Here is a 25,432-nt window from a genome sequence, read left to right on the forward strand (position 1 = left end):
TCAGTAAATGTGACTAGTAATGGCAAGTATTCTGCAGTTCCCTCTTATGCTTGATACAATGTTTCTTTTCAGATAATAGTTACTATATAAAGTACACCATGTGTAGAGTACATGACAGTGGATACAACCAATAAGTCATCTGAATTATCTCCCATAAAATGGCCAGATAACATTCCTCTTCCTTTGAATCATTTCCCTGCCCGTTGGAGGCATTCCCTGTCAATCTGAGGCATAGAAATTGATTGTAACGTCATCAAATGGAACTTTGGACGTGATAATTTGAGTGAGATGGACACTGGTAAACCTATAAAGGCCCAATCTACACACGGTGTACCATGTACTGTGCTTCTTTTGCAGTAAAACACATAATTAAATGTCTCGGCTAGAATTTCCTCTCCTTTTATTTTTTCAAAAATGGAAGATACGCTCGTTTTTGTCGCAATTAATGACCTATCAAAATTTGGGAATACGTTTTTGAAACGAGCAATTTCTGACAAAATGATTCACCTGCAATAATGATTCTCAATGCTTCTCAAGGAGCTCGCAAATAACTTGTCGGTAAAAAAGCTCAACTGTTCTTTAAACAGTTTTTGGTGAGGGAGAATTGCTCCCAAGTATGCTTAGAAGCACCAAATGAGGCAGTATGTCACAGCAAGAATCAATGCTGTTTCAACTACTTGGAAGACTTAGCTGGAGATCTAGAAGAGAAATGTATGACTTAAAGAAAAGCATAAAGGTAAGGCATAAATAAATATAATTTGTACAATGTATTGCATCAGTGTGCCCATACACTGAATGGATGCATATAATACTTTAAATGAATTGATTCCTTTCTAAAAAATGTTTTGCTATATTCATTTATTGCACTAGTCCCATTTAATATTTATCACAATAGTAGTATATTATTATATGGCCTGTTCCTTCTTTGGTTTAGAAATGGAATGTGTTTTGACCAGAAGACCAGTTGGTAACTTCCTCCATGCTCAGACATCAGAGGACAGGCAGAGCGCTGGCACTTCACATACACTGCTGATCAAAAGTCATAATAAGAATAAAACCGGACGGACCACCCGGCATCGGACCACTAGGCACCGGACATGACAACGGCAAAACACCAAGCCCAGTCGACCCTGCAAAGACCTCCTCATTAACATCTGGGGACTTGTGCCAAAATTGGGAGAGCTGTCCCACAGACTAGTCAAGCAACAGCCTGACATAGCCATACTCTCAGAATCATACCTTTCAGCCAACGTCCCAGACTCTTCCATCACCATCCCTGGGTATGTCCTGTCCCACCGGCAGGACAGACCCACCAGAGGTGGCGGTACAGTGATATACAGTCAGGAGGGATTGGCCCTCGGAGTCCTCAACATTGACTCTGGACCCCATGAAATCTCATGGCATCAGGTCATACATGGGCAAGGAAACCTCCTGCTGATTATCACCTGCTGCCTTCCCTCAGCTGATGAATCAGTCCTCCTCCATGTTGAACATCACCCGGAGGAAGCACTGAGGGTAGCAAGGGCACAGAATATACTCTGGGTGGGGGACTTCAATGTCCGTCACCAAGAGTGCCTCGGTAGCACCACTACTGACCAAGCTGGCTGAGTCCTGAAGGATATAGCTGCCAGACTGGGCCTGAGGCAGGTGGTGAGCGAACCAACTCGAGGGAAAAACGTACTTGACCTTGTCCTCACCAATCTACCTGTCGCAAATGCATCTGTCCATGCCAGTATTGGTAGGAGTGACCATCGCACAGTCCTCGTGGAGACAAAGTCCCGTCTTCGCACTGAGGATACCATCCAACGTGTGGCACTACCACCGTGCTGAATGGGATAGATTCAGAACAGATCTAGCAGCTCAAAACTGGGCATCCATGGGGTGCTGTGGGCCATCAGCAGCAGCAGAATTGTATTCCAGCACAATCTGTAACCTCATGGCCCGGCATATTCCTCAGTCTACCATTACCAACAAGCCAGGGGATCAACCCTGGTTCAATGAGGAGTGTAGAAGAGTATGCCAGGAGCAGCACCAGGTGTACCTAAAAATGAGGTGCCAACCTGGTGAAGCGACAACTCAGGATTACATGCATGCTAAACAGCGGAAGCAACATGCTATAGACAGCGAAGCGATTCCTCAACCAACGGATCAGATCAAAGCTCTGCAGTCCTGCCACATCCGGTCGTGAATGGTGGTGGACAATTAAACAACTAACGGGAAAACATCCCAATCCTTAATGATGGCGGAGTCCAGCACGTGACTGTAAAAGACAAGGCTGAAGCGTTTGCAACCATCTTCAGCCAGAAGTGCCGAGTGGATGATCCATCTCGGCCTCCTCCCGATATCCCCACCTTCACAGAAGCCAGTCTTCAGCCAATTCGATTCACTCCACGTGATATCAAGAAACGGCTGAGTGCACTGGATACAGCAAAGGCTATGGGCCCCGACAACATCCCAGCTGTAGTGCTGAAGACTTGTGCTCCAGAACTAGCTGCGCCTCCAACCAAACTGTTCCAGTACAGCTACAACATTGGCATCTACCCGACAATGTGGAAAATTGCCCAGGTATGTCCTGTCCACAAAAAGCAGGACAAATCCAATCCGGCCAATTACCGCCCCATCAGTCCACTCTCAATCATCAACAAAGTGATGGAAGGTGTCATCGACAGTGCTATCAAGCGGCACTTACTCACCAATAACCTGCTTACCGATGCTCAGTTTGGGTTCTGCCAGGACCACTCGGCTCCAGACCTCATTACAGCCTTGGTCCAAACATGGACAAAAGAGCTGAATTCCAGAGGTGAGGTGAGAGTGACTGCCCTTGACATCAAGGCAGCATTTCACCGAGTGTGGCACCAAGGAGCCCTAGTAAAATTTAAGTCGATGGGAATCAGTGGGAAAACTCTCCAGTGGCTGAAGTCATACCTAGCACAAAGGAAGATGGTAGTGGTTGTTGGAGGTCAATCTTCTCGGCCCCAGGACATTGCTGCAGGAGTTCCTCAGGGCAGTGTCCTAGGCCCAACCATCTTCAGCTGCTTCATCAATGACCTTCCCTCCATCATAAGGTCAGAAATGGGGATGTTCACTGATGATTGCACAGTGTTCAGTTCCATTCGCAACCCCTCAGATAACGAAGCAGTCCGAGCCCGCATGCAGGAAGACCTGAACAACATCCAGGCTTGGGCTGATAAGTGGCAAGTAACATTCGTGCCAGGCAATGACCATCTCCAACAAGAGAGAGTCTAACCACCTCCCCTTGACATTCAATGGCATTACCATCGCCGAATCCCCCACCATCAACATCCTGGGTGTCACCGTTGGCCAGAAACTTAACTGGACCAGCAACATAAATACTGTGGCTACAAGAGCAGGTCAGAGGCTGGGTATTCTGCGGCGAGTGACTCCCCTTCTGACTCCACAAAACCTTTCCACCATCTACAAGACACAAGTCAGGAGTGTGATGGAATACTCTCCACTTGCCTGGATAAGTGCAGCTCCAACAACACTCAACACCATCCGGGACAAAGCAGCCCGCTTGATTGGCACCCCATCCACCACCCTAAACATTCATTCCCTTCACCACCGGCGCACCGTGGCTGCAGTGTGTACCATCCACAGGATGCACTGCAGCAACTTGCCAAGGCTTCTTCGACAGCACTTCCCAAACCCGCGACCTCTACCATCTAGAAGGACAAGAGCAGCAGGCACATGGGAACAACACCACCTGCACATTCCCCTCCAAGTCGCACACCATCCCGACTTGGAAATATATCGCCGTTCCTTCATCGTTGCTGGGTCAAAATCCTGGAACTCCCTACCTAACACCGCTGTGAGTAAACCTTCTCCACACGGACTGCAGCGGTTCAAGAAGACTGCTCACCACCACCTTCTCGAGGGCAATTAGGGATGGGCAATAAATGCTGACCTCGCCAGCCACGCCCACATCCCATGAACGAATTTTTAAAAAAAGGTAAACCAGGAAACAAAGTTGCAGATTGAAACTGGTAACACCAGTTCACATAACCAGGAACCTAGAATTAAATGTACATTTTTTTTAAGGCGTTTAAGTTCTGGATCCCTGTTCCTGCAAAACATCTCAGACATAAAAATTATCAATTATATAGGAGTGCCTGCAATAATCATAGAGTACCCAAATGAATAAATGTGGTTTTGTACTCAGTGGTGCACCTGCACCTTTCAAAGCAAGGGGAACCAATGGTTGACAAGCATATGTAAAGAGCATCATGCCAGCTGTCAGCAGTCCTGCTTGAAGCAAGCACCAAGACTGATGCACACTGTAGGAGAAGATCATAGTGATGTTGAGGAAGCAATGTTGAAGAAGGGGTGCCAGCTGGTGTTAGGCCAAGGTCCAACATGCTGAGTGCTCCTGAATTTTACAGGACACAGACCTAACTGGATCTCCTTTCCAACAGAGGTATTGCAGAGTCACTTGCACTTATGAATGCTACATTGGTTCTTGATCTGAGTAGTGCAGGGGAGTTGAACTCTCATGTCATTTTCATGCACTATAATCTCAATGAGCACATAACAAAACCAGTGACATCTGCAATGCAGACTGTGGCTATGCAGGTCATGGGCACAGTAGGAACATCTTCATGAATATTCTCCTTGCTGCTGTGGAGGCTTCGGACTACAAACTCCAAGATGGAGTTGTAACAAAAGTTCAGCCCATCAGGTCCACTGCATGGCTGGTTTCAACTTGCTTAGAGATCATTTAGAGGAAACCATGAAGAAGGGATTCCAAGACTTCAGGTAACTATTATTCTATGCTTAAATGGGTTTCTTCCAGCAGTAGCATATGTGGAATAGCGCATCAGCAACCAATTGGCACTCATGTCAGTGACAATTTTTTGCCTTCACATAACCCTGAAGAAGTATGTGCTGCCTTTTAAAACGTCGAGCCCACCATAACTTCAACAAAGGAGACTCTAGCACTGATGCAGGTCCATCACAGTTGGTTACAGGTAAGAGGGTTTTCTATACTCCTTGCGGGTTGCCAGTTGACTATGCAACCATCCACGAGCACTACTCCCTTATGAAGGGGAGCACTTAGGGCACATCCACATGCAACAGAAAAGTTCACAACACACAAGGCAAAATGTGGCCTCAAAATTGTTAAATATGTATACCACAAGCACAAAAAATAAAATTATAATTCATTTTTAATATATTGTGCTGTTATGTTACTGTTTTATTGTGCAGAAAAGAATGTGCCGAATGTCCTAAAGATAGACAAAGTGGCTGACTCTTGTGATGGCTTCTAGGAGTATCTGGAAGATCCCTGTTCATAAAAGCTGAGAGCACTGAGGGTGACCTACACTACCACTAATAGTGCAGTACAGATGGTTGACTGTCCCTGGAACCCCTCCGTCACAGCCTTCCTGGTGAGCTTGAGCCACCTCTTACACTATTATCTGCCATGGATAACTGTAGCTGGCTTTGTTGTCTGGGGAAAATACCTGATCCAAGTCATGTGGGTCCTGTGCCTTCTGCTATACTGGACTGCCCTCCTACTACCAATAGTCAGTATGCTCTTTAAACTTCCTCTACTATTTGATTTTTTTTTCCCACTAATGCCACGATGATACTTTGAAATGTTCCCTTAGTTAAACTGACTAACTCCAAAGAAAAACAGAAAATGTTGGAAACATTCAGCAGGCCAATCAGCATCTTTTTTTATTATTCATTCATGGGATGTGGGCGTCGCTGGCAAGGCCAGCATTTATTTGCCCTTCCCTAATTGCCTTGAGAAGGTGGTGGTGAGCCGCCTTCTTGAACCGCTGCAGTCCGTGTGGTGAAGGTTCTCCCACAGTGCTGTTAGGAAGGGAGTTCCAGGATTTTGACCCAGCGACAGATGAAGGAACGGCGATATATTTCCAAGTTGGGATGGTGTGTGACTTGGAGGGGAACGTGCAGGTGGTGTTGTTCCTATGTGCCTGCTGCCCTTGTCCTTCTAGGTGGTAGAGGTCGCGGGTTTGGGAAGTGCTGTCGAAGAAGCCTTGACGAGTTGCTGCAGTGCATCCTGTGGATGGTACACACTGCAGCCACAGTGCACCGGTGGTGAAGGGAGTGAATGTTTAGGATGGTGGATGGGGTGCCAATCAAGCGGGCTGCTTTGTCCTGTATGGTGTTGAGCTTCTTGAGTGTTGGAGCTGCACTCATCCAGGCAAGTGGAGAGTATTCCATCACACTCCTGACTTGTGCCTTGTAGATGGTGGGAAGGCTTTGGGGAGTCAGGAGATGAGTCACTCGCCATAGAATACCCAGCCTCTGACCTGCTCTTGTAGCCACAGTATTTATGTTGCTGGTCCAGTTAACTTTCTGGTCAATGGTGACCCCCAGGATGTTGATGGTGGGGGATTTGGCGATGGTAATGCCGTTGAATGTCAAGGGGAGGTGGTTAGATTCTCTCTTGTTGGAGATCGTCATTGCCTGGCACTTAACTGGCGTGAATGTTACTTGCCACTTATCAGCCCAAGCCTGGATGTTGTCCAGGTCTTGCTGCATGCGGGCTTGGACTGCTTCATTATTTGAGGGATTGCAAATGGAACTGAACACTGTGCAATCATCAGCGGACATCCCCATTTCTGACCTGTGGGAGAATAGAGGCAATTTAATGTTTCTGGTGTAACCCTTCATCAGAAATGGGAAAAATTATAGATGAAGAATAGCATTTAAAAAGGAACAGAACAAAAGGGAGGGAAGGGAAAAAGCATGCACACACTTACAAGAGGAAGTAGAATGACAAAAGGAAAGAAGATGGCTAAATTATGTCAGCCGTAGCTCAGTGGTAGCACTCTTGCCTCTGAGTCGTAAGGTTGTGGGCTCAAGTCCCACACCAAAGACTTGATCACATAATCCAGGCTGACACTCCTGTGCAGTACTGAGAGTGCGCTGCACTGTTGGAGGTGCCGTCTTTCGGATGAGACGTTAAACCGAGGTTCTGTCTGCCTTTTCAGATGGATGTAAAAGATCCTATGGCACTATTTCGAAGAAGAGCAGGGGAGTTCTCCCTGGTGTCCTAGCCAATATTTATACCTCAACAAACATCACTAAAACAGATTATCTGGTCATTATTTCATTGCTGTTTGTGGGAGCATGCTGTGCGCAAATTGGCTGCCACTTTTCCTGCATTACAAGAGTGATTATATTTCAGAAGTACTTCATTGGTTGTAAAGCGCAATGGGATGTCCTGAGCATGTGAAAGGAGCAATATAAATGCATGTCTTTTTTTATGTGATGCTAACCTAAGATGATAGGAAGTATTATAATATAAAAAATTAAAGGTATTAAGAGAGACACAGTACATGTGACTAGCTATGGGGATAAGGCCAGTCTAAGTGGAAACAGGAAAAGCTGATAAAGTAGAACAGAATCCAGCTGCCTTAGAAGAAAAAAGAAGGCTGGCACCAAGGGTGAAGATTGCCCCACCAGAATGATGTTCTGATGGAGGGTTTCCGATACAAACATCAACCTGTTACCACTCTTTCCCTTCCTTCCCCCCCACCCATCCCTCAAAAACAGACACAAACCCATCCCATATCAGCAGCATCCCCTGCTGTAAAAAAAAAAGTGGGAACTATAGTTAAGGTCTTAAGTTATTAAAGTCAATATTATGGCTGGAGGACTGCAAAGTACCCAATTGAAAGATTAGATTCTATTCCTTGAGTGCATTGAATTTCATTGGAACAGTGTAGAGGGCAAAAGACAGGCCAGAGTGGGACGAGGACAGAGATTTGAAGTGGCAAGTGACGGAGCTCATAGTTGCACTTACATTCAGATTGGACGTTTTGACATAGTGAAAGGGCAAGTGTTGTATCTCCTGCACTCGAATGGGAAGGTACTGTGGGGAGGAGAGCGAGTGTTGGGGGTGATGGAAGAGTGGACCAGGGTGTCGTGGAAGGAGTGGTCCCTTCGGAAGGCTGGAAGATGTTAAGAGTTAAAAGTCTCACGACTCTTCCACCCCATCCCCACGATGATAGAGTCCCCTCTTGTCCTCACCTTCCACCCCCACCATCTGCTGTCCTTCCTCAGTGCCTTCTTGTGCAAGTGCAGTAGATGCAATACCTGTTCATTCACCTCCCACACCATATCCATGTGTGAAGCAATTTATGCTATAGGAAAGATAGAGCAGGAGGTAAGAGAGGAGGGGGAGTTGCGTTCTTGATTAGGGAGAACATCACGGCAGTAGTGAGAGAGGATATATCAGAGGGTTCGCCCACAGAGTCTATGGGTAGAACTGAAAAATAAGAAGGGAGAGATCACTTTGATAGGATTGTACTACAGACCCCCAAATAGTCAATGGGAAATTGAGGAGCAAATATGTAAGGAGATTACAGACAGCTGCAAGAAAAATAGGGTGGTAATAGTAGGGGACTTTAACTTTCCCAACATTGACTGGGACAGCCATAGCATTAGGGGCTTGGATGGGGAGAAATTTGTTGAGTGTATTCAGGAGGAATTTCTCATTCAGTATGTGGATGGCCCGACTAGAGGGGGCAAAACTTGACCACCTCTTGGGAAATAAGGAAGGGCAGGTGACAGAAGTGTTAGTGAGGGATCACTTTGGGACCAGTGATCATAATTCCATTAGTTTTAAGATAGCTACGGAGAATGATAGGTCTGGCCCAAAAGTTAAAATTCTAAATTGGGGAAAGGCCAATTTTGATGGAATTAGACAGGAACTTTCAGAAGTTGATTGGGAGAGTCTGTTGGCAGGCAAAGGGACGTCTGGTAAGTGGGAGGCTTTCAAATGTGTGTTAACCAGGGTTCAGGGTAAGCACATTCCTTATAAAGTGAAGGGAAAGGCTCATAGAATTAGGGAACCTTGGATGACGTGGGAGATTGAGGCCCTAGTCAGAAAGAAGAAGGAGGCATATGACATGCATAGGCAGCTGGGATCAAGTGGATCCCTTGAAGAGTATAGAGATTGCCGGAGTAGAGTTAAGAGAGAAATCGGGAGGGCAAAAAGGGGACATGAGATTGCTTTGGCAGATAAGGCAAAGGAGAATCCAAAGAGCTTCTACAAATACATAAAGGACAAAAGAGTAACTAGGGAGAGAGTAGGGCCTCTTAAGGATCAACAAGGTCATCTATGTGCGGAACCACAAGAGATGGGTGAGATCCTAAATGAATATTTCACATTGGTATTTACGGTTGAGAAAGGCATAGATGTTAGGGAACTTGGGGAAATAAATAGTGATGTCTTGAGGAGTGTACATATTACAGAGAGGGAGGTGCTGGAAGTCTTAACGCGCATCAAGGTAGATAAATCTCCGGGACCTGATGAAATGTATCCCAGGACGTTATGGGAGGTTAGGGAGGAAATTGCGGGTCCTCTAGCAGAGATACTTGAATCATCGACAGCTACAGGTGAGGTGCCTGAAGATTGGAGGGTAGCAAATGTTGTGCCTTTGTTTAAGAAGGGCAGCAGGGAAAAGCCTGGGAACTACAGACCGGTGAGCCTGACATCTGTAGTGGGTAAGTTGTTAGAGGGTATTCTGAGAGACAGGATCTACAGGCATTTGGAGAGGCAGGGACTGATTAGGAACAGTCAGCATAGTTTTGTGAGAGGAAAATCATGTCTCACGAATTTGATTGAGTTTTTTGAAGGGGTAACCAAGAATATAGATGAGGGCTGTGCAGTAGACGTGGTCTACATGGACTTCAGCAAAGCCTTTGACAGGGTACTGCATGGTAGGTTGTTACAAGATTGGTGGCATTGTGGACAGTGAAGAAGGTTATCTAGGATTGCAACGGGATCTTGATAAATTGGGCCAGTGGGCCGATGAATGGCAGATGGAGTTTAATTTAGATAAATGTGAGGTGATGCATTTTGGTAGATCGAATCGGGCCAGGACCTACTCCGTTAATGGTCGGGCGTTGGGGAGAGTTATAGAACAAAGAGATCTAGGAGTACAGGTTCATAGCTCCTTGAAAGTGGAGTCACAGGTGGATAGGGTGGTGAAGAAGGCATTCAGCATGCTTGGTTTCATTGGTCAGAACATTGAATACAGGAGTTGGGATGTCTTGTTGAAGTTGTACAAGACATTAGTAAGGCCACACTTGGAATACTGTGTACAGTTCTGGTCACCCTATTATAGAAAGGATATTATTAAACTAGAAAGAGTGCAGAAAAGATTTACTAGGATGCTACCGGGACTTGATGGTTTGACTTATAGGGAGAGGTTGGATAGACTGAGACTTTTTTCCCTGGAGAGTAGGAGGTTTAGGGGTGATCTTATAGAAGTCTATAAAATAATGAGGGGCATGGATAAGGTAGATAGTCAAAATCTTTTCCCAAAGGTAGGGGAGTCTATAACGAGGGGGCATAGATTTAAGGTGAGAGGGGAGAGATACAAAAGGGTCCAGAGGGGCAATTTTTTCACTCAAAGGGTGGTGAGTGTCTGGAACGAGCTGCCAGAGGCAGTAGTAGAGGCGGGTACAATTTTGTCTTTTAAAAAGCATTTGGACAGTTGCATGGGTAAGATGGGTATAGAGGGATATGGGCCAAGTGCAGGCAATTGGGACTAGCTTAGTGGTATAAACTGGGCGACATGGACATGTTGGGCCGAAGGGCCTGTTTCCATGTTGTAAACTTCTATGATTCTACAGAGCCAGGGAAATGGGGGGGGAAGGAGGAAAGAACGGGGGGGAAGGAGGAAAGAACAAAAGGGAAGGTCTATGATCGGTAGAGGGCGTGAGTGATTAAATGACAAAAGGGATGATGGTGCAAGGCAAGGAAGGTGGTAATGGGACAGGTTAAGAAACAAAAGATTGATTAGGAATAGCTGTAAATGACAGCAGCACAACCATTACCAGCATTAACTGACTGAAAAAATGGGAACAGTGGTTATGATCTGAAGTTATTAAAATCAATGTTGAGTCCAGAAGGTTGTAAAGTGTCTAAACGAAAGATGAGGTGCTGTTCCTTGAGCTTACGTTGAAGTTCACTGGAACAGTGTAAGAGGCCGAGGTTAGAGTGGGAGTGGGACAGGGAATTAAAATGGCAAGCAACCGGCAGGTTGGGGTCACTCTTACGGACAGAGCGGAGGTGTTCAAGGTGATCACCCAGTGTGCGTTTGGTCTCCCCAGTGTAGAGGAGACCGCATTGTGTGCAGTGGATATAGTATACTAAATTGAAAGGAGTGCAAGTAAACTGCTGTTTCACCTGGAAGGAGTGTTTGGGGCCCTGGACGGTGGGAAGGGAGGAGTTGAAGGGGCAGGTGTTGCATCTCCTGCACTCGCACGGGAAGGTGCCATGGGGAGTAGAGCAGAAGTTGGGGGTGATGAAAGTGTGGACCAGGGTGTCCCAGAGGGAGCGGTCCCTTGGGAATGCTGAAAGGGGAGGGGAAGATGTGTTTAGTGGTGGGGTTGCGTGGAGGTGGCGGAAATAGCAGAGGATGATACGTTGAATGTGGAGGCTGGTGGGGCGGAAGGTGAGGACAAGGAGGACCCTATCATGGTTCTGGGGGGGAAGGGAAGGGGTGGGGGCAGAAGTGCGGGAAATAGGACAGACACGGTCGAGGGTCCCAAACCGGCTGACAAGGGCGGCACTGTTGTGTGGCGAACAAACCTCTACCTTGTGGAAGCTGAACGCCAACTCTCCGACACCTTCTCCTACCTCCCCCTGGACCATGACTCCACTGCCACGTCAAGCCATAGTTTCCCAGACGTCACTGACCTCATCTCCGCTGGAGATCTCTTTTTTCTTTCCCCCCCCCCCCTCTTTCTCTTTTCCCCCCCCCCACTCCCGCCATGGCCTCCATCCTCATAGTTCCCCCAACCCTGCACAGCCTGCTTCTACGTCCTTCCCAAGATCCACAAACAGGACTGCCCTGGGAAACCCATTGTTTCAGCCTGTTCTTGCCCCATGGAACTTACTTCCTCCTATCTTGACTTTTTTTTCTCTCCCCTTGTCTGGTCTCTTCCGACCTACATCCGAGACACGGCTGACACCCTCCGCCACTTTACCAGTTTCTAGTTCCCCTGCCCTAACCATCTCCTTTTCACCATGGACGTCTGGTCACTCTACACCTCCATCCCCCACCAGTCTCATTATCCATTCTAGTAAGTTAGTATCTGTTGAAATTTGAAAGGGTGGCCTAAAATATTACTTTTATAATAGCATTACTTGGTCATTTCCAAATTATTGAGCATTAGATTTAAAGTTTATGTGGGGGTTGAAGAGGGGAGTATAGTGTTCAGTACTCTTTTTAAATTCTGACAGCTGGATAGTTCATTAATACTCTAGGTTTAATAGGCTGAATCTATACCATAACTGAGTTTCCAAAGATATATTCTCTTTCAAAATAAACTTTCAGCAGATTATGTAATAAAACTGAACATGCTGGAAATACAAAGCTCTGCACCCAAAGTGTTAACCTGTCCTCTTATTATTTCTTATCGGTTGCTGATAGAACTGTAATGAATTTCCAATATTTTCTCTCTTGGATTTCCAGTTTTTGTAGTTTTTTCTTTTTATCTTACTGGATTGAATGGATTGAAAAGTTAAACTTTGGGTGCTTGGCTTCGATTCAATTCATGTCATCAATGATGGGATAGTCTGTTGAGAACAAGGTAGCAGCATCAATTTGGCAGAAAAATTGTAAGGATTTTAACACTAACTTTAAAGAATGAGTCACCATTCGTACCCATTTAACTTGATTAACTTTAACTTAAACATCCTTTTAAGATTTTTTTCTGTTTCTGTTAAAGATTATTTTTTGACATTATCAAGGAAACCAGCACAGAGGAAATCCAGATCCCACAGCATGAGACCCAAAATAGCCCCAATAGCAATAAATTAGGGTACTGCAGCAATGAGATCATTGCAAGAGAATGTTAATTTCAAATCTCTCTCGGTGCTGGGTTCAGCAACTTCCCCAAGCCATTTTCCCCAGTAGTGTCGTTAACACACAATTTTCTTAATTTTATTGAAACTATGAAAGTACACCAGTTTGATGTTAAAGGTAAAAATTCCCTTAATTTTCTTTCTTTAGGGGATGTTGATGGTAAATTTCCCACCCTCATTAGTAATAGATTGTTTTACTTTTTTAAAATTTGCTATTAGTAAATATGGATCTTCTACAAATCTGATGAATATATTTTGAATTTTAAAAATAAGCTGACCATCATTGCTAATGTACTAATACACTCCACCATAGAATGGTAGGATAGGTTTGTGACTGATTTCTCAGTTTGTGCAAGGCATTTGAAGCGTTTAAGAGAAGTGGATAAATATTTGGGGAAAAAAATTAAAAGGTTATTGGGAAAATGCAGGGGATTTGGATTAAGTGGGTAGCTCTTTCATGGAGCTAGCACAGGTGCGATAGGCTGAATTCTTTCTATATTATGAAATCTAAGGATATCTTCTATCTGCCCCCTTCAGGAATCATTGTAAGTGCCTGGGAGAAGGGAAAGTAAGCAGTGTTAAAGTTATGAAATGTCATTAAAAATCAGCATAACCAAAATCTCACTTGTCAGAAAAGAAAGCAGGCTATATTAATGCTGATTGAGGGTAGGGGGCAAAATGAGATGACACTGTTTCTAAAGAGAATTGTAGGGGTACATTTTTGTCTGTCTCACCTGGGTAGAGCACAGAGAGGAAAATTGGGTAGAAAGGATTACATGCCCATAATGGAGCCTGCCTGATCTGCCTTCCAAAATGGAATAATTTAAACCCAAGGGGTAGAGATGAAAATCTATGCGGTGTTGGATGCTGTAATGAGGTCTTTGGTTAAGTGAAACGTCATGAATGAAATGTGTTAGATAAGTCTCGCTGAAATACTTAATGGAGTTGCATCACAGAAAGCTAGCCAAATCTGACTACTGTAGAAAATAAAAGTATTACATAGTGTTGTGACTGGTAAGGCATACGTTTTTGATGTTGGTGTAGTTGCTGCATTGAGACAAATTGTGGCAACAACTGTGGTGCTATCTATTATTGGTGCTATTTAGCACTATTGCACTGCCAGTTCATCTGGCTGTGACCAGACCCACAAGGGTAAATAAACATCTAACTTTGTACTGAATATTTACACCACTGCAGTATTGTTTTCTAGGCTGTAAGAGGGCCCTGTGTTAAAGCTGTTTCTGTTATGGCAGGTTTAGTATGGCTACATTATCCAAGTTTGCTGTGTGTCTGACTGATCAACACATGCACCATAGTCCACTAATGGGAGAAATCACTGATATTGTTAGCAGGAAACTGGAATCTATACAGGATGTAAGGTAAGATTGTTAATAAGCAATTACTACCAGTGTTGGTTCCTATGGCTGCAGCATTTTGTGTCACTAATCTTGCATTGGTTTTAGGTTTGCCGACTTAACAGCAGGAACTGCACTTCAAAATAATTACTTGCATGTGAAGTGCCTTGGAATGTTTCTCAGAAACATAAGATGCTATATAAATGGAAGTTTTCCTTTCAGATGTAAAGAGAGAAGCTGTTGAATTTTGGGGGTTGGTGTATTAATTACTGTATTTTAATAAAGCAGTATTTTTTTTAAAGTATATTTCCTGAAGTGCAGTTGATCAAGGTTATACATAATGATGACAATTATAGATCAGTTGGTGTTCTTTTGCACTAGTAAGTTGTCAGCAATGATTATTTTTTATTCCAAAAGATAGAAGATCGCTGGCGACCAAATAATGAAGTAAACATATTTTCAGATGTTTATGAATGTGATCTTTTAAAATGATATGAATGGATCATGACTAAACAGCAAAACACCAGAACACAAGAAATAGGAGCAGGAATAGGCCAAACGGCCCCTCAAGTCTGCTCCGCCATTCAGTAAGATCACGGCTGATCTTTGATCTCAATTCCATTTTCCCGCCCGATCCCCATATCCCTTGATTCCCCTAGAGTCCAAAAATCTATCGATCTCAATCGAAAACAGTTTGATTTCAATGGAATAGATTTTTTTTAAATTGTGGCAGTTCAGTACTAAAAAAAAGTCATATTAATATTTGTCTGTACCAACCCCTGTTGGTATTTACTGAATCTCATCATCTGTTAAATTAACTACTGTGGTATATGGAAAATTTGTATAACTTGCTGTAATATGGAACATCAAATATTGTACAAAACAATGATTTTGATAGCATTCATTCTGTCATTGCTAATTATGTCTATCTTTTGAATAGGATACTTTCATCATTAATGTTAAGCATATCTGGCATGATCTCTACTTGCCTTCGGAATTGTCTGATAGAAAAGGCAGAATTTCTATTGGATACCAGGGATACCTCGCAGCTTAACAATGCACGCCGAATAGTACAATTTCTACGTAATATCAAGTTCAATTATCGTCCTTTGTTGGAAAAATGCAACACTATTTTTCTTCAGAACATAAAAAGCCTAGATGCTGATGATATAAGTATAATCCTTGGATTGTACCAGTCTCTGCATTTTAACAATTGTGATTTTCGGCTAGCTGCTAAATGGAGACTTACTGAACTTGCAAACGTTCACACTGATCCTGCCAGTTTTGTTAGGCTGTTCGCAGCATTAGGACCATTATCAGAACCGGTGGTTAGGGAAAGGTATGTCACTAACTTTGGCAATTATGACATCTAAAAATAACTTCTGACCATTAATCAAGTGCACTTTCTTTAGTTACTCATTGTTTAAGAAAAATGTGAAGTTGTGTCCTTTGTTTTCACGAGTTCTATTATTATTGTAAGGTTTAAAAGCCCCTCTTAAAAATCCTGTAAAGGCCATTGTTTTGAGATTTTAATTTCATGATCTTTGTCCATTTAAGAGAGACTGAATTAAATCCCAGTAAAAATGAATGGAAGCCATTAATAATATAGTTTTTATCATTTAATATAGTTAAAGCCAACAAATATGTTTTTAAAACCATCTCATTTAAATTGATTTCAAATACTGTAAAATATGTAATTTAAAACAAATTTAGAACTATATTTGTGTGATTACATTTTAATGAGTTTTGACTTACACAATTAACAAAATAACTGGCAACAAACTTTTTCCTCCTTCCTCCTCACCCCCTGCCATAAAGGCTTGAATCGGCTACTCTGTTAATGGTTGAAGAGTTTAGCCCTTCACAAACATTAGCAGTAATAGAGACCATGGGAGAGATGGAATGCAGGAATCCACAACTAATTCAAAAGTAAGTGTATGCTCTATTGCTCACAATAAAAATGTACTGTAGTGGATGTAAAAAGTATTTATACTCAAAGTGCTATGACCCCATAAATTTTTATATTAGCCTTTAACCAGAAAATGCTTGATTTTTTTTTTTCCCTCTCTTCTCACTCAGAGTTGCATCAACTTTGTACAAGCAATTGGATGTATACAAGCCACTGGATATTGCAAGAATAGCACAGGCATTGTTGTTGCTTCACTGTCAAAATCCAGAGTTGTACGCAGAACTGAGGCGAATGTTAGTAAGGTAAAATGAATATTAGAAAAACTGAACATCTCACACAATATTTTCATGATAAGTATTTGTTGTGCTGCACTTTAACAAAAATAGGTTACACTACCATAAAAATATTCACTTTTTTTTTATATGGTTACCTTGGATGATGAAACAAGTGAGATAATGGGCCAGATTTTGCTGTGATCAGCGACCATTAGACTTGCATACTTTCTATGGGGTTTTGCACAGCAAGTTACTATCAGCCATATATCCAAACGGCGCAGCGACCTCTACAGGGCATCTGGGACCTGTGTGACCAGGGCAAGCAACTGTGTATCTCCTTAACCAGTCAGATCGAAGAATCGTTAATGAACAACGCAGCGTTTGAACCAGGAAGTGTAAGTTAGACTAGTGAATTCAGTGTCAAATCAGGTACAGAAAGTGAAATAAAGAGAGGGAAACAAAGATTGGATTAAGAGAGAGAGATGAAAGAGACAGAAAGAAAAAGTTGAAAGAAAATTAAAATTTTCTAAAAATCTCCAACAGTAATTAAAAGCTGAAGGAATGAGACTCCACGCTTGTAAAAGTTAATTTTCAGTGCCAGAGAGGTTGTTTGGCAATAATTAAGACTTACCCATGCCGTTAGAAGGGCTAGACTGGAATGGACAAGCCCTAACTTTTTGTAGCAAGCTTAGTCCGTATTTACGACGTCAGTACAGGAACTTCATGCCGTTCAATGTATTTGAATGGGGAGCCAGATGGCAAGATGCTGTTTTCGCATAGCTTACGGAGGGGCAGTGCACCTAGGACAGCAACTTCTGGATTTTTGCGTTTAACTGCAGACGTGTGCTCGCCAGAAGTTGCTGTCCAATTTGCACATAAATAACATTATTTTCAAAGCAAAATCTGGCCCCTTAACTTTGAATTCTTTCTTCTGTACAGCCTTTTTAACACCTCTTTCGGAACACCTGCAAAACTGATCAATTTTCTGTAAATTTTCTGAAATTACTGCAATGTAGAATTTAAGTTTGTTGCAGTACAGAACACTAGTTGCACTGAATAAACTCAATGCTACTAGAATTTTAAATGTTCAATCTTTAGCCGTTGCTATTATGCATTAATCAACATAGTATTTTCAATAGTTTTTGCTATATGTTACTGAAAACTGTATGTACTTTGGACACTGAGATTTTGTACACTTGCACCAGCAAGTGTTCAATATTTTTTCAAGTGCTCAGTGAAAATTATGCAAAATTCAAAAAAAAATTAGCAGCCCGCTTGATTGGCACCCCATCCACCACCCTAAACATTCACTCCCTTCACCACCGGCGCACTGTGGCTGCAGTGTGCACCATCCACAGGATGCACTGCAGCAACTCGCCAAGGCTTCTTGGATAGCACCTCCCAAACCCGCGACCTCTAGCACCTAGAAGGACAAGAGCAGCAGGCACATGGAAACAACACCACCTGCACGTTCCCCTCCAAGTCACACACCATCCCGACTTGGAAATATATCGCCGTTCCTTCATTGTCGCTGGGTCAAAATCCTGGAACTCCCTTCCTAACAGCACTGTGGGAGAACCGTCACCACACGGACTGCAGCGGTTCAAGAAGGCGGCTCACCACCACCTTCTCTAGGGCAATTAGGGATGGGCAATAAATGCTGGTCTCGCCAGCGACGCCCTCATCCCGTGAACGAATAAAAAAAAAGCTTAGGGCCTAGGCAGCTGAAGGTACAGCCGGCAGTGGTGGAGCAAAGAAAATGGGGATGCAGAGATTGTGGAGGGTTGTAGGGATGGAAGAGATTACAGAGATAGGGAGGGGCGAGGCCATGAAGGAATTTGAAAACAAGGATGAGAATTTTTAAATCGAGGCGTTCACGGACCGGGAGCCAATGTAGATCAGCAAGTACAGGGGTGATGGGTGAATGGGACTTTGTGCGAGTTAGGATACGGGCAGCAGAGATTTGGACAAGCTCAAGTTTATGAAGGGTGCAACGAGGGAGGCCGGCCAGGAAAGCATTGGTATAGTCAAGTCTCGAGGCATGGATGAGGGTTTCAGCAGCAGATTTGCTGAGGCAGGGACAGGGTCAGGCAATGTTATGGAGGTAGAAGTAGGCGGTTTTGGTGATGGAGAGGATATGGTGTCGGAAGCTCATCTCAGGTCGCCACGATTATGAACAGTCTGGTTCAGCCTCAGACAGTGGCCAGGGAGAGGGTCTGAGTCAGTGGATAGGAATGGAGTTTAAGAGCAGAGGAGGCTGAGGGGAGACTTGATTGAGGTGTACAAAATTATGAGGGGCCCAGATAGAGTAGACAGGAAGTACCTCTTTCCCCTAGCGGAGAGCTCAAGAACTAGAGGACATAGATTTAAGCTGATTGGCAGAAGGATTAGAGGGGATATGAGGAAAAACTTTTTTACCCAGAGGGTGGTGGGAGTGTGGAATTCGCTGCCCAAATTGGTGGTAGAGGCAGGGACCCTCAACTCTTTTTAAAAAGTACCTGGACCTGCACCTAAAGTGCTGTAAGCTGCAGGGCTACGGACCGGGTGCTGGAAGGTGGGATTAGAATGGGCACCTGATTGTCCTTCGAGCCGGTGCGGACACGATGGGCCGAATGGCCCCCTTCTGTTCTGTGGTTCTATGGTTCTAAGTTGACAGCGTGTTTGTAGTATAAACCTGTAGTGTATTAGAAGTAGTGACTAGCATGTGAACCGATTATTTCCAGTTGTACCTATGATGGCATTGCTGCCTGTTCCTGTACAGTAAATGCTTGCGCTGGTTCTGCCATGTAAGTTTTCTTGGGATCAGCAATTTTGATCTGATTGGAGATGAATCTTGATGAATACTCAGGTTATTTTACAAGATAACATGATTTGGTCTTATCGAGCTGCAGTGGAAATTCAGATACATTTGCTAATATTTTCTTAATTTCAGAATTACAATTTAAAGTTAAATATTGGTTAAGGCACATAGGGAGTACTGTAATTATGGTTTAGTGATCACCATGCGTGCATCGTAATGACTGTTTTGCACATCTGCATTGCATGGAGAGCGATGCCCATATACCAAGCACTCCTGGATTGCCTCCTTTCTTATTAGTATAAATACATCATTCAGCTCTGTGAATATTTGATAACTGTTTTATTTTTAACTTGGGGAAAACACTGCAGTTCAGGTTTGCAGATTTAACTAGCAGCATGGTCTAAATCTCATTCCTATCATCAGATATGAGTGCATAGCTGAATATGCATATATGACTTCTAAATACTCACAATTTTGTCATTCTTTTTTTCCTTTCTCCTCTTTCCCCACCGCACCCCCCCCCCCCTTCAGTTATCTTCATCTTAGTGTTGTCCCCTATGAGGTGTCCATGTTAACTCGGGTTCTCTCCCTGCTTCCCTCTCCAAGAACTGATCACTTGATCCTTGCACGCATCGATGCTGTCTTGCCCCAGTGTAATTTAAGTGACTTGAATACATTTGCCATTGCCATCACCAAGTGGGTACGAAATGGCTCCTCAACCCAACCTGGCACAGCAGCAGTGTATGTGAAGTTACTTCAAAAGCTAAACAAATGTGGTTTGGAGAGACTGCAGAAGGCAGACAGTCTGGACCTGCTGATAGAAGAGCTAAAATACGTCTCCGGAGAATGGTTTGAAGAAGTCCTTGCAGAAGAAACTATGGCAACCTTCGATCGATTGATTGATCAGATAACTTGGTCCAATGTTCCTGAATTTGCACTATTTCTAACCAAAACAAATTGCCTGCATACTGGTCTGCTGGACCAAATAGCATCTGTCACACTTGAACACATCAACAAGGTATGTAAAAGTTAGTACATTATATAAGAAAAAAGCATTATTTTTCCTCCCCTTTTGACACCTCTATTTAAACCCGTAAACTCAAGTTTTATCATATTGGGTGAAACTTTCAACTTTGTTAGGGGCTTAAAGCGGGCGGTGGCGAATCACTACACAACCTGCCTGACTTCAATGGGAAGGAAAATCGGGCGTGATGTACACCACCTGCTTTATGTCCCTGTCGAAATCGAAAGTTCCGTCCACTGCTATGCCTCTTCCCTCTTCTTCTCTGTCCTCAAAGTTTTATACTTGGGTATCTTTAATTGCTATTCCTGACTCAGCTGTAGCCAAGTTTTAATTACTGCTATTAAGCCACAATTTTCTATTTTAATCAATAATTCTCGTTCTCAATTTTGTTTCTTATACTCTATGCATTTGGTTATTAATTTTTCTCTTTTGCTTTCCCAGATCCAGATTTTTTTTTTCTTTTTTACTATTCTATTTAGCCTCTCGTCAACTTTTTTATTGTCTAAACGTGTGGAATTTACTTCCCCTACCAAGCTGTTTTTCCCTTCCTCCCTGCCCTATTAGTTTAAATCCTCCTCCCACAGCTCTGATTAACCATCCCATGAATACACTGGTCCCTGCTCTGTTCTGATATAGGCTGACCTGTCAGTGCAGCTCACTTCTGCTTGAGAACTGGTGCTAATGTCTTGGGAGTCTGATCCCTTCCCTCCTATATCTCCAGCCATATATCCACCTCCTTAATCTGGCTAGTGTGTGACACTAGTAGTATAGAATCATAGAATGGTTACAGCACAGAAGGAGGCTATTCAGCCCATCGAGCCCATGCTAGCTCTTTGTAAGAGCAATCCGGTTAGTTCCATTCCCCCGTTCTTTCCCTGTAGCCCTGCAAATTTTTTCCTTTTCAAGTATTTGTCCAATTCCTTTTTGAAAGCCATATTTGAATCTGCTTCCACCGCTCTTTCAGGCAGCGCATTCCAGATCATAACTACTCGATGTGTAAAACAGTTTCTCCTCATGTCGCCTTTCGTTCTTTTACCAATCACCTTAAATCTGTGTCCTCTCGTTCTTGACCCTTCTGCCAATTGGAGCAGTTTCTCTTTATTTACTTTATCTAAACCCCTCATGATTTTGAACACTTCCATCAAATCTCCTCTTAACTTCTCTGTGCTAAGGAGAACAATCCCAGCTTCTCCAGTCTATCCACATAAGTGAAGTCCCTTATCCCTGTAACCATTCTAGTAAATTTTTTCTGCACCCTCTCCTAAGGCCTTCACATCCTTCCTAAAGTGCAGTGCCCAGAATTGGACACAATACTCCAGTTGTGGCCCAACCAGTGTTTTATAAAGGTTCAGCATAACTTCCTTGCTTTTGTTCTCCATGCCTCTATTTATAAAACCCAGTATGCTTTTTTAACCGCTTTCTCAACCTGTCCTGCCACCTTGAAAGATTTGTGCACATATACCCCCAGGTCTCCCTGTTCCTACCACCCCCTTTAGAATTGTACCATTTAGTTTGTATTGCCCCTCCTTGTTCTTCCTGCCAAAATGTATCACTTTGTACTTCTCTGCGTTAAATTTCATCCGCCCATTCCACCAGCCTGTCGATGTCCTCTTGAAGTCTATCGCTATCCTCCTCACTGTTTACTACACTTCCAAGTTTTGTGTTATCTGCAAATTTTGAAATTGTGTGCTGTACACCCAAGTCCAAGTCATTCATATATATCAACAAAAGCAGTGGTCCTAATACCAACCCCTGGGGAACACCACTGTATACCTTCCTCTAGTCCGAAAAACAACCGTTCACCACTACTCTCTGTTTCCTGTCACTTAGCCAATTTCGTATCCATGCTGCCACTGCCCCTTTCATTCCCTTTAATTTTACTGACAAGCCTATTATGTGGCACTTTATCAAACTCCTTTTGAAAGTCCATATACACATCAATTGCATTGCCCTCATCGACCCTCTCTGTTACCTCATCAAAAAACTCTATCAAGTTAGTTAACCACGATTTGCCTTTAACAAATCCGTGCTGGCTTTCCTTTATTAATCCACACTTGTCCAAGTGACTATGAATTTTGTCCTGGATTACCATTTCTAAATGCTTCCCCACCACCGAGGTTAAACTGACTGGCCTGTAGTTGCTGGGTTTATCCTTGCATCCTTTTTTTGAACATGGGTGTAACATTTGCAATTCTCCAGTCCCCTGGCACCACCCTCATATCTAAGGAGGATTGGAAGATTACGGCCAGCACCTCTGTAATTTTCACCCTTACTTCCCTAAGCAACCTAGGATGCATCCCATCCGGACCAGGTGACTTATCTACAGCCAGTCTTTCTAGTACCTCCTTTTATCAATTTTTCGCCCATCTAGTATCTCAACTATGTCCTCTTTTACTGTGACTTTAGCAACATCTGCTTCCTTGGTAAAGACAGATGCAAAGTACTCATTTAGTACCTCAGCTATGCCCTCTGCATGAATAGATCTCCTTTTTGGTCCCTAATTGGCCCCATCCCTCCTCTTACTACCCATTTACTATTTATATGCCTATAGAAGACTTTTGGATTCCCTTTTATGTTGGCCACCAGTCTATTCTCCTACTCCCTCTTTGTCTCTCATTTCCTTTTTCATTTCTCCATTGTGCTTTCTGTATTCAGCCTGGTTCTGACTTCTATTATCAACCTGACATCTGTCATATGCCCCCTTTTTCTGCTTCATCTTACTCTCTTTTTAGTCATCCAGCGGGCTTTGGCTTTGGTTCCCTACCTTTACCCCTCATGGGAATGTACCTAGACTGTACCCGAACCATCTCCTCCTTAAAGGCCGTCCATTATTTGATTACACTTTTGCCTGCCAATCTTTGATTGCAATTTACCTGGGCCGGATCTGTTCTCCCCCCACTGAAATTGGCCCACCTCCAATTAAGTATGTTTACTCTAGATTGCTCTTTGTCCTTTTCCATTACTAATCTAAACCTTATGACACTATGATCACTGTTCCCTAAATGTTCCCCCATTGATACTTGACCCACGTCATTCCCCAGAACTAGATCCAGCAATGCCTCCTTCCTCGTTGGGCTGGAAACATACTGATTTAAGAAAGTTCTCCTGAACACACTTCAGAAATTCTTCCCCCTCTTTGCCCCTTACACTATTACTATCCCAGTCTATGTTAGGATAGTTGAAGTCCCCTGTTATCACTACTCTATATTCTTGGACCTCTCTGTAATTTCCCTGCAAATTTGCTCCTCTATATCCTTCCCATTAGTTGGTGGCCTATAGAAACCCCCAGTAGTGTAATGGCACCTCTGTTGTTTCTTAACTCTATCCAAATAGATTCTGTCCTTCACCCCTCAAGGACATCCTCTCTCTCCAGCACTGGCATATTCTCCTTAATCAAGACTGCCACCCCCTTCCTTTTTTTCCTTCCCTATCTTTCCTGAATATTTAGTACCCAATCCTACCCTTTTTTGAACCAGGTCTCCGTTATCACCACTACATCATGTTCCCATGTGGCTATTTGCACCTGCAGCTCACCAACCTTATTTACCACACTTCGTACGTTTACACACGTGCGCTCTAAACCTGTCTTAGACCTTCTAGTATTCTCTCTTAGTCTGATCCTACCTAATACTTGTACTATTTCTTACTCTAGTGCTATCTGTCTCTCTCAATCCTTTGTGCACCTCGTTTCTCCTTTCTATTGCTACATCCTGGTGCCTATCCCCCTGCCAAATTAGTTTATACCCTCCCCCACAGCACTAGTGAACATCCCCACGAGGACATTGATCCCAGCTCTGTTGAGGTAAACTTGAGGTTGCCAGTTTTGAAGTCCGACATAATATAGTTCCTAACTGCTGGAACTTTTTTTTGTTGGATCTAAAACCCATTCTTCCATATGTTGTTGGTTCCAACGTGAGCCATGATTTCCAACCGATCTCCCTGTAAGAACATCTGCACGTGCATTGTTATGACTCTGACCCTGACGCTATGAGATAACAAACCTATTGGGACTTAGGTTTGTGGTTACAAAATGACTCTTTATTCTTCTCAATATCAGTTCTCTACTGCCACCCTGTTCTGCACTCCTATCTTGCTCACTCTTTCACCTTCCTGCTACCACTCTTTCCTTTGTGCCATGGCCCTCCCCTGAATCACTGTCTTTGGAACAGTTATTCAGTATTGAAAACTTATTTGCTAAAGCTGTGACCTCAGGGGACCCCTGCACTACTTCCTACTCTCTTCCCACCTTGATGGATGGTTGACCGCTTCAAATCCTTATCCTGTATATCTCTCTGCCTGCCTGCCTGCGACACTACCATCTCTTGGAATGTGTGTTCCAGAAACCCCTTCCTCCACCTTACATATGTGACCGAGTATTTCCTGCTGTTCCTCAAGCTAAGTAACTTTGAGCTTAAGTGAGTGCAGCTGTTAACACTTTCTGCAAGTGTGTTGTAACAGATGCTCACCATCCACAAATTCCCATGTCCAACAAGGTTCACACAACTCAAGTTACAGCTAACCTGTCATTGTAGCTTTTTAAAACTTTAACTAATGTTATACAAAATATTTTTTAAAATAAACTAATACATCAATTTACAAAATTAGTACATTAACTAATAATTTATCCAGCGAGTTGTTATGATCTGGAATGCACTGCCTGAAAAAGTGGTGGAAGCAGATTCAGTAGTAATTTTCAAAGGGAATTGGATATATATTTAAAAAGGAAGAATTTGCAGGGCTATAGGGAAAGAGCAGGGGAGTGGGACCAATTGGATAGCTCCTTTCAAAGAGCTGGCACAAACATGATGGGCCGACTGGCCTCCTTCTGTGCTATATCATTCTATATAACATTTATGTGCACACAGACAGCACAGTTCATACACTCGGCAAAATTATACACACCAATTACTGTACTACATGCAAGTGCTAATTATAGAAAAAGAAAGTCATTTGCCAGTCCTAGCCCTGTAGCTTTAGACCAAATGACCCTTTAGTGCCAAATCCTGAATTGGGCCAAAGCTCCCTTACAGCTTTACCAGAAATAAAAAGCAGACAATTTTTTTTATTGGTATATGCAAGAGAAAACCACCCAATAATGGATTGTTGAGGTATTAGTGAAGAAAAGAATGGGTCACATATTTGCCGTCACCTTTTGCTCAGGATGAATCCTTATGCAAATTATACAAAAAAGTAAT

The 25,432-nt window shown here is 43.3% G+C and overlaps 1 protein-coding gene across 3 annotated transcripts in view; it reads left to right on the forward strand.

The window, feature by feature from the left end:
* Positions 1–25,432, forward strand: part of fastkd1 (FAST kinase domains 1) — a 52,183-nt gene that overhangs the window by 9,393 nt on the left and 17,358 nt on the right. For all 3 annotated transcript variants that reach the window (XM_067987517.1, XM_067987518.1, XM_067987519.1), the window contains exons 4-8: positions 14,128–14,253; positions 15,170–15,568; positions 16,048–16,158; positions 16,309–16,440; positions 19,745–20,231. In XM_067987517.1, the coding sequence (XP_067843618.1) occupies positions 14,128–14,253; positions 15,170–15,568; positions 16,048–16,158; positions 16,309–16,440; positions 19,745–20,231 (1,255 nt within the window). The remainder of the gene's footprint in view (positions 1–14,127; positions 14,254–15,169; positions 15,569–16,047; positions 16,159–16,308; positions 16,441–19,744; positions 20,232–25,432) is intronic.

The sequence above is a fragment of the Heptranchias perlo genome, chromosome 7 (assembly GCF_035084215.1).
Source record: "Heptranchias perlo isolate sHepPer1 chromosome 7, sHepPer1.hap1, whole genome shotgun sequence".
Classification (NCBI taxonomy): Eukaryota; Metazoa; Chordata; class Chondrichthyes; order Hexanchiformes; family Hexanchidae; genus Heptranchias; species Heptranchias perlo.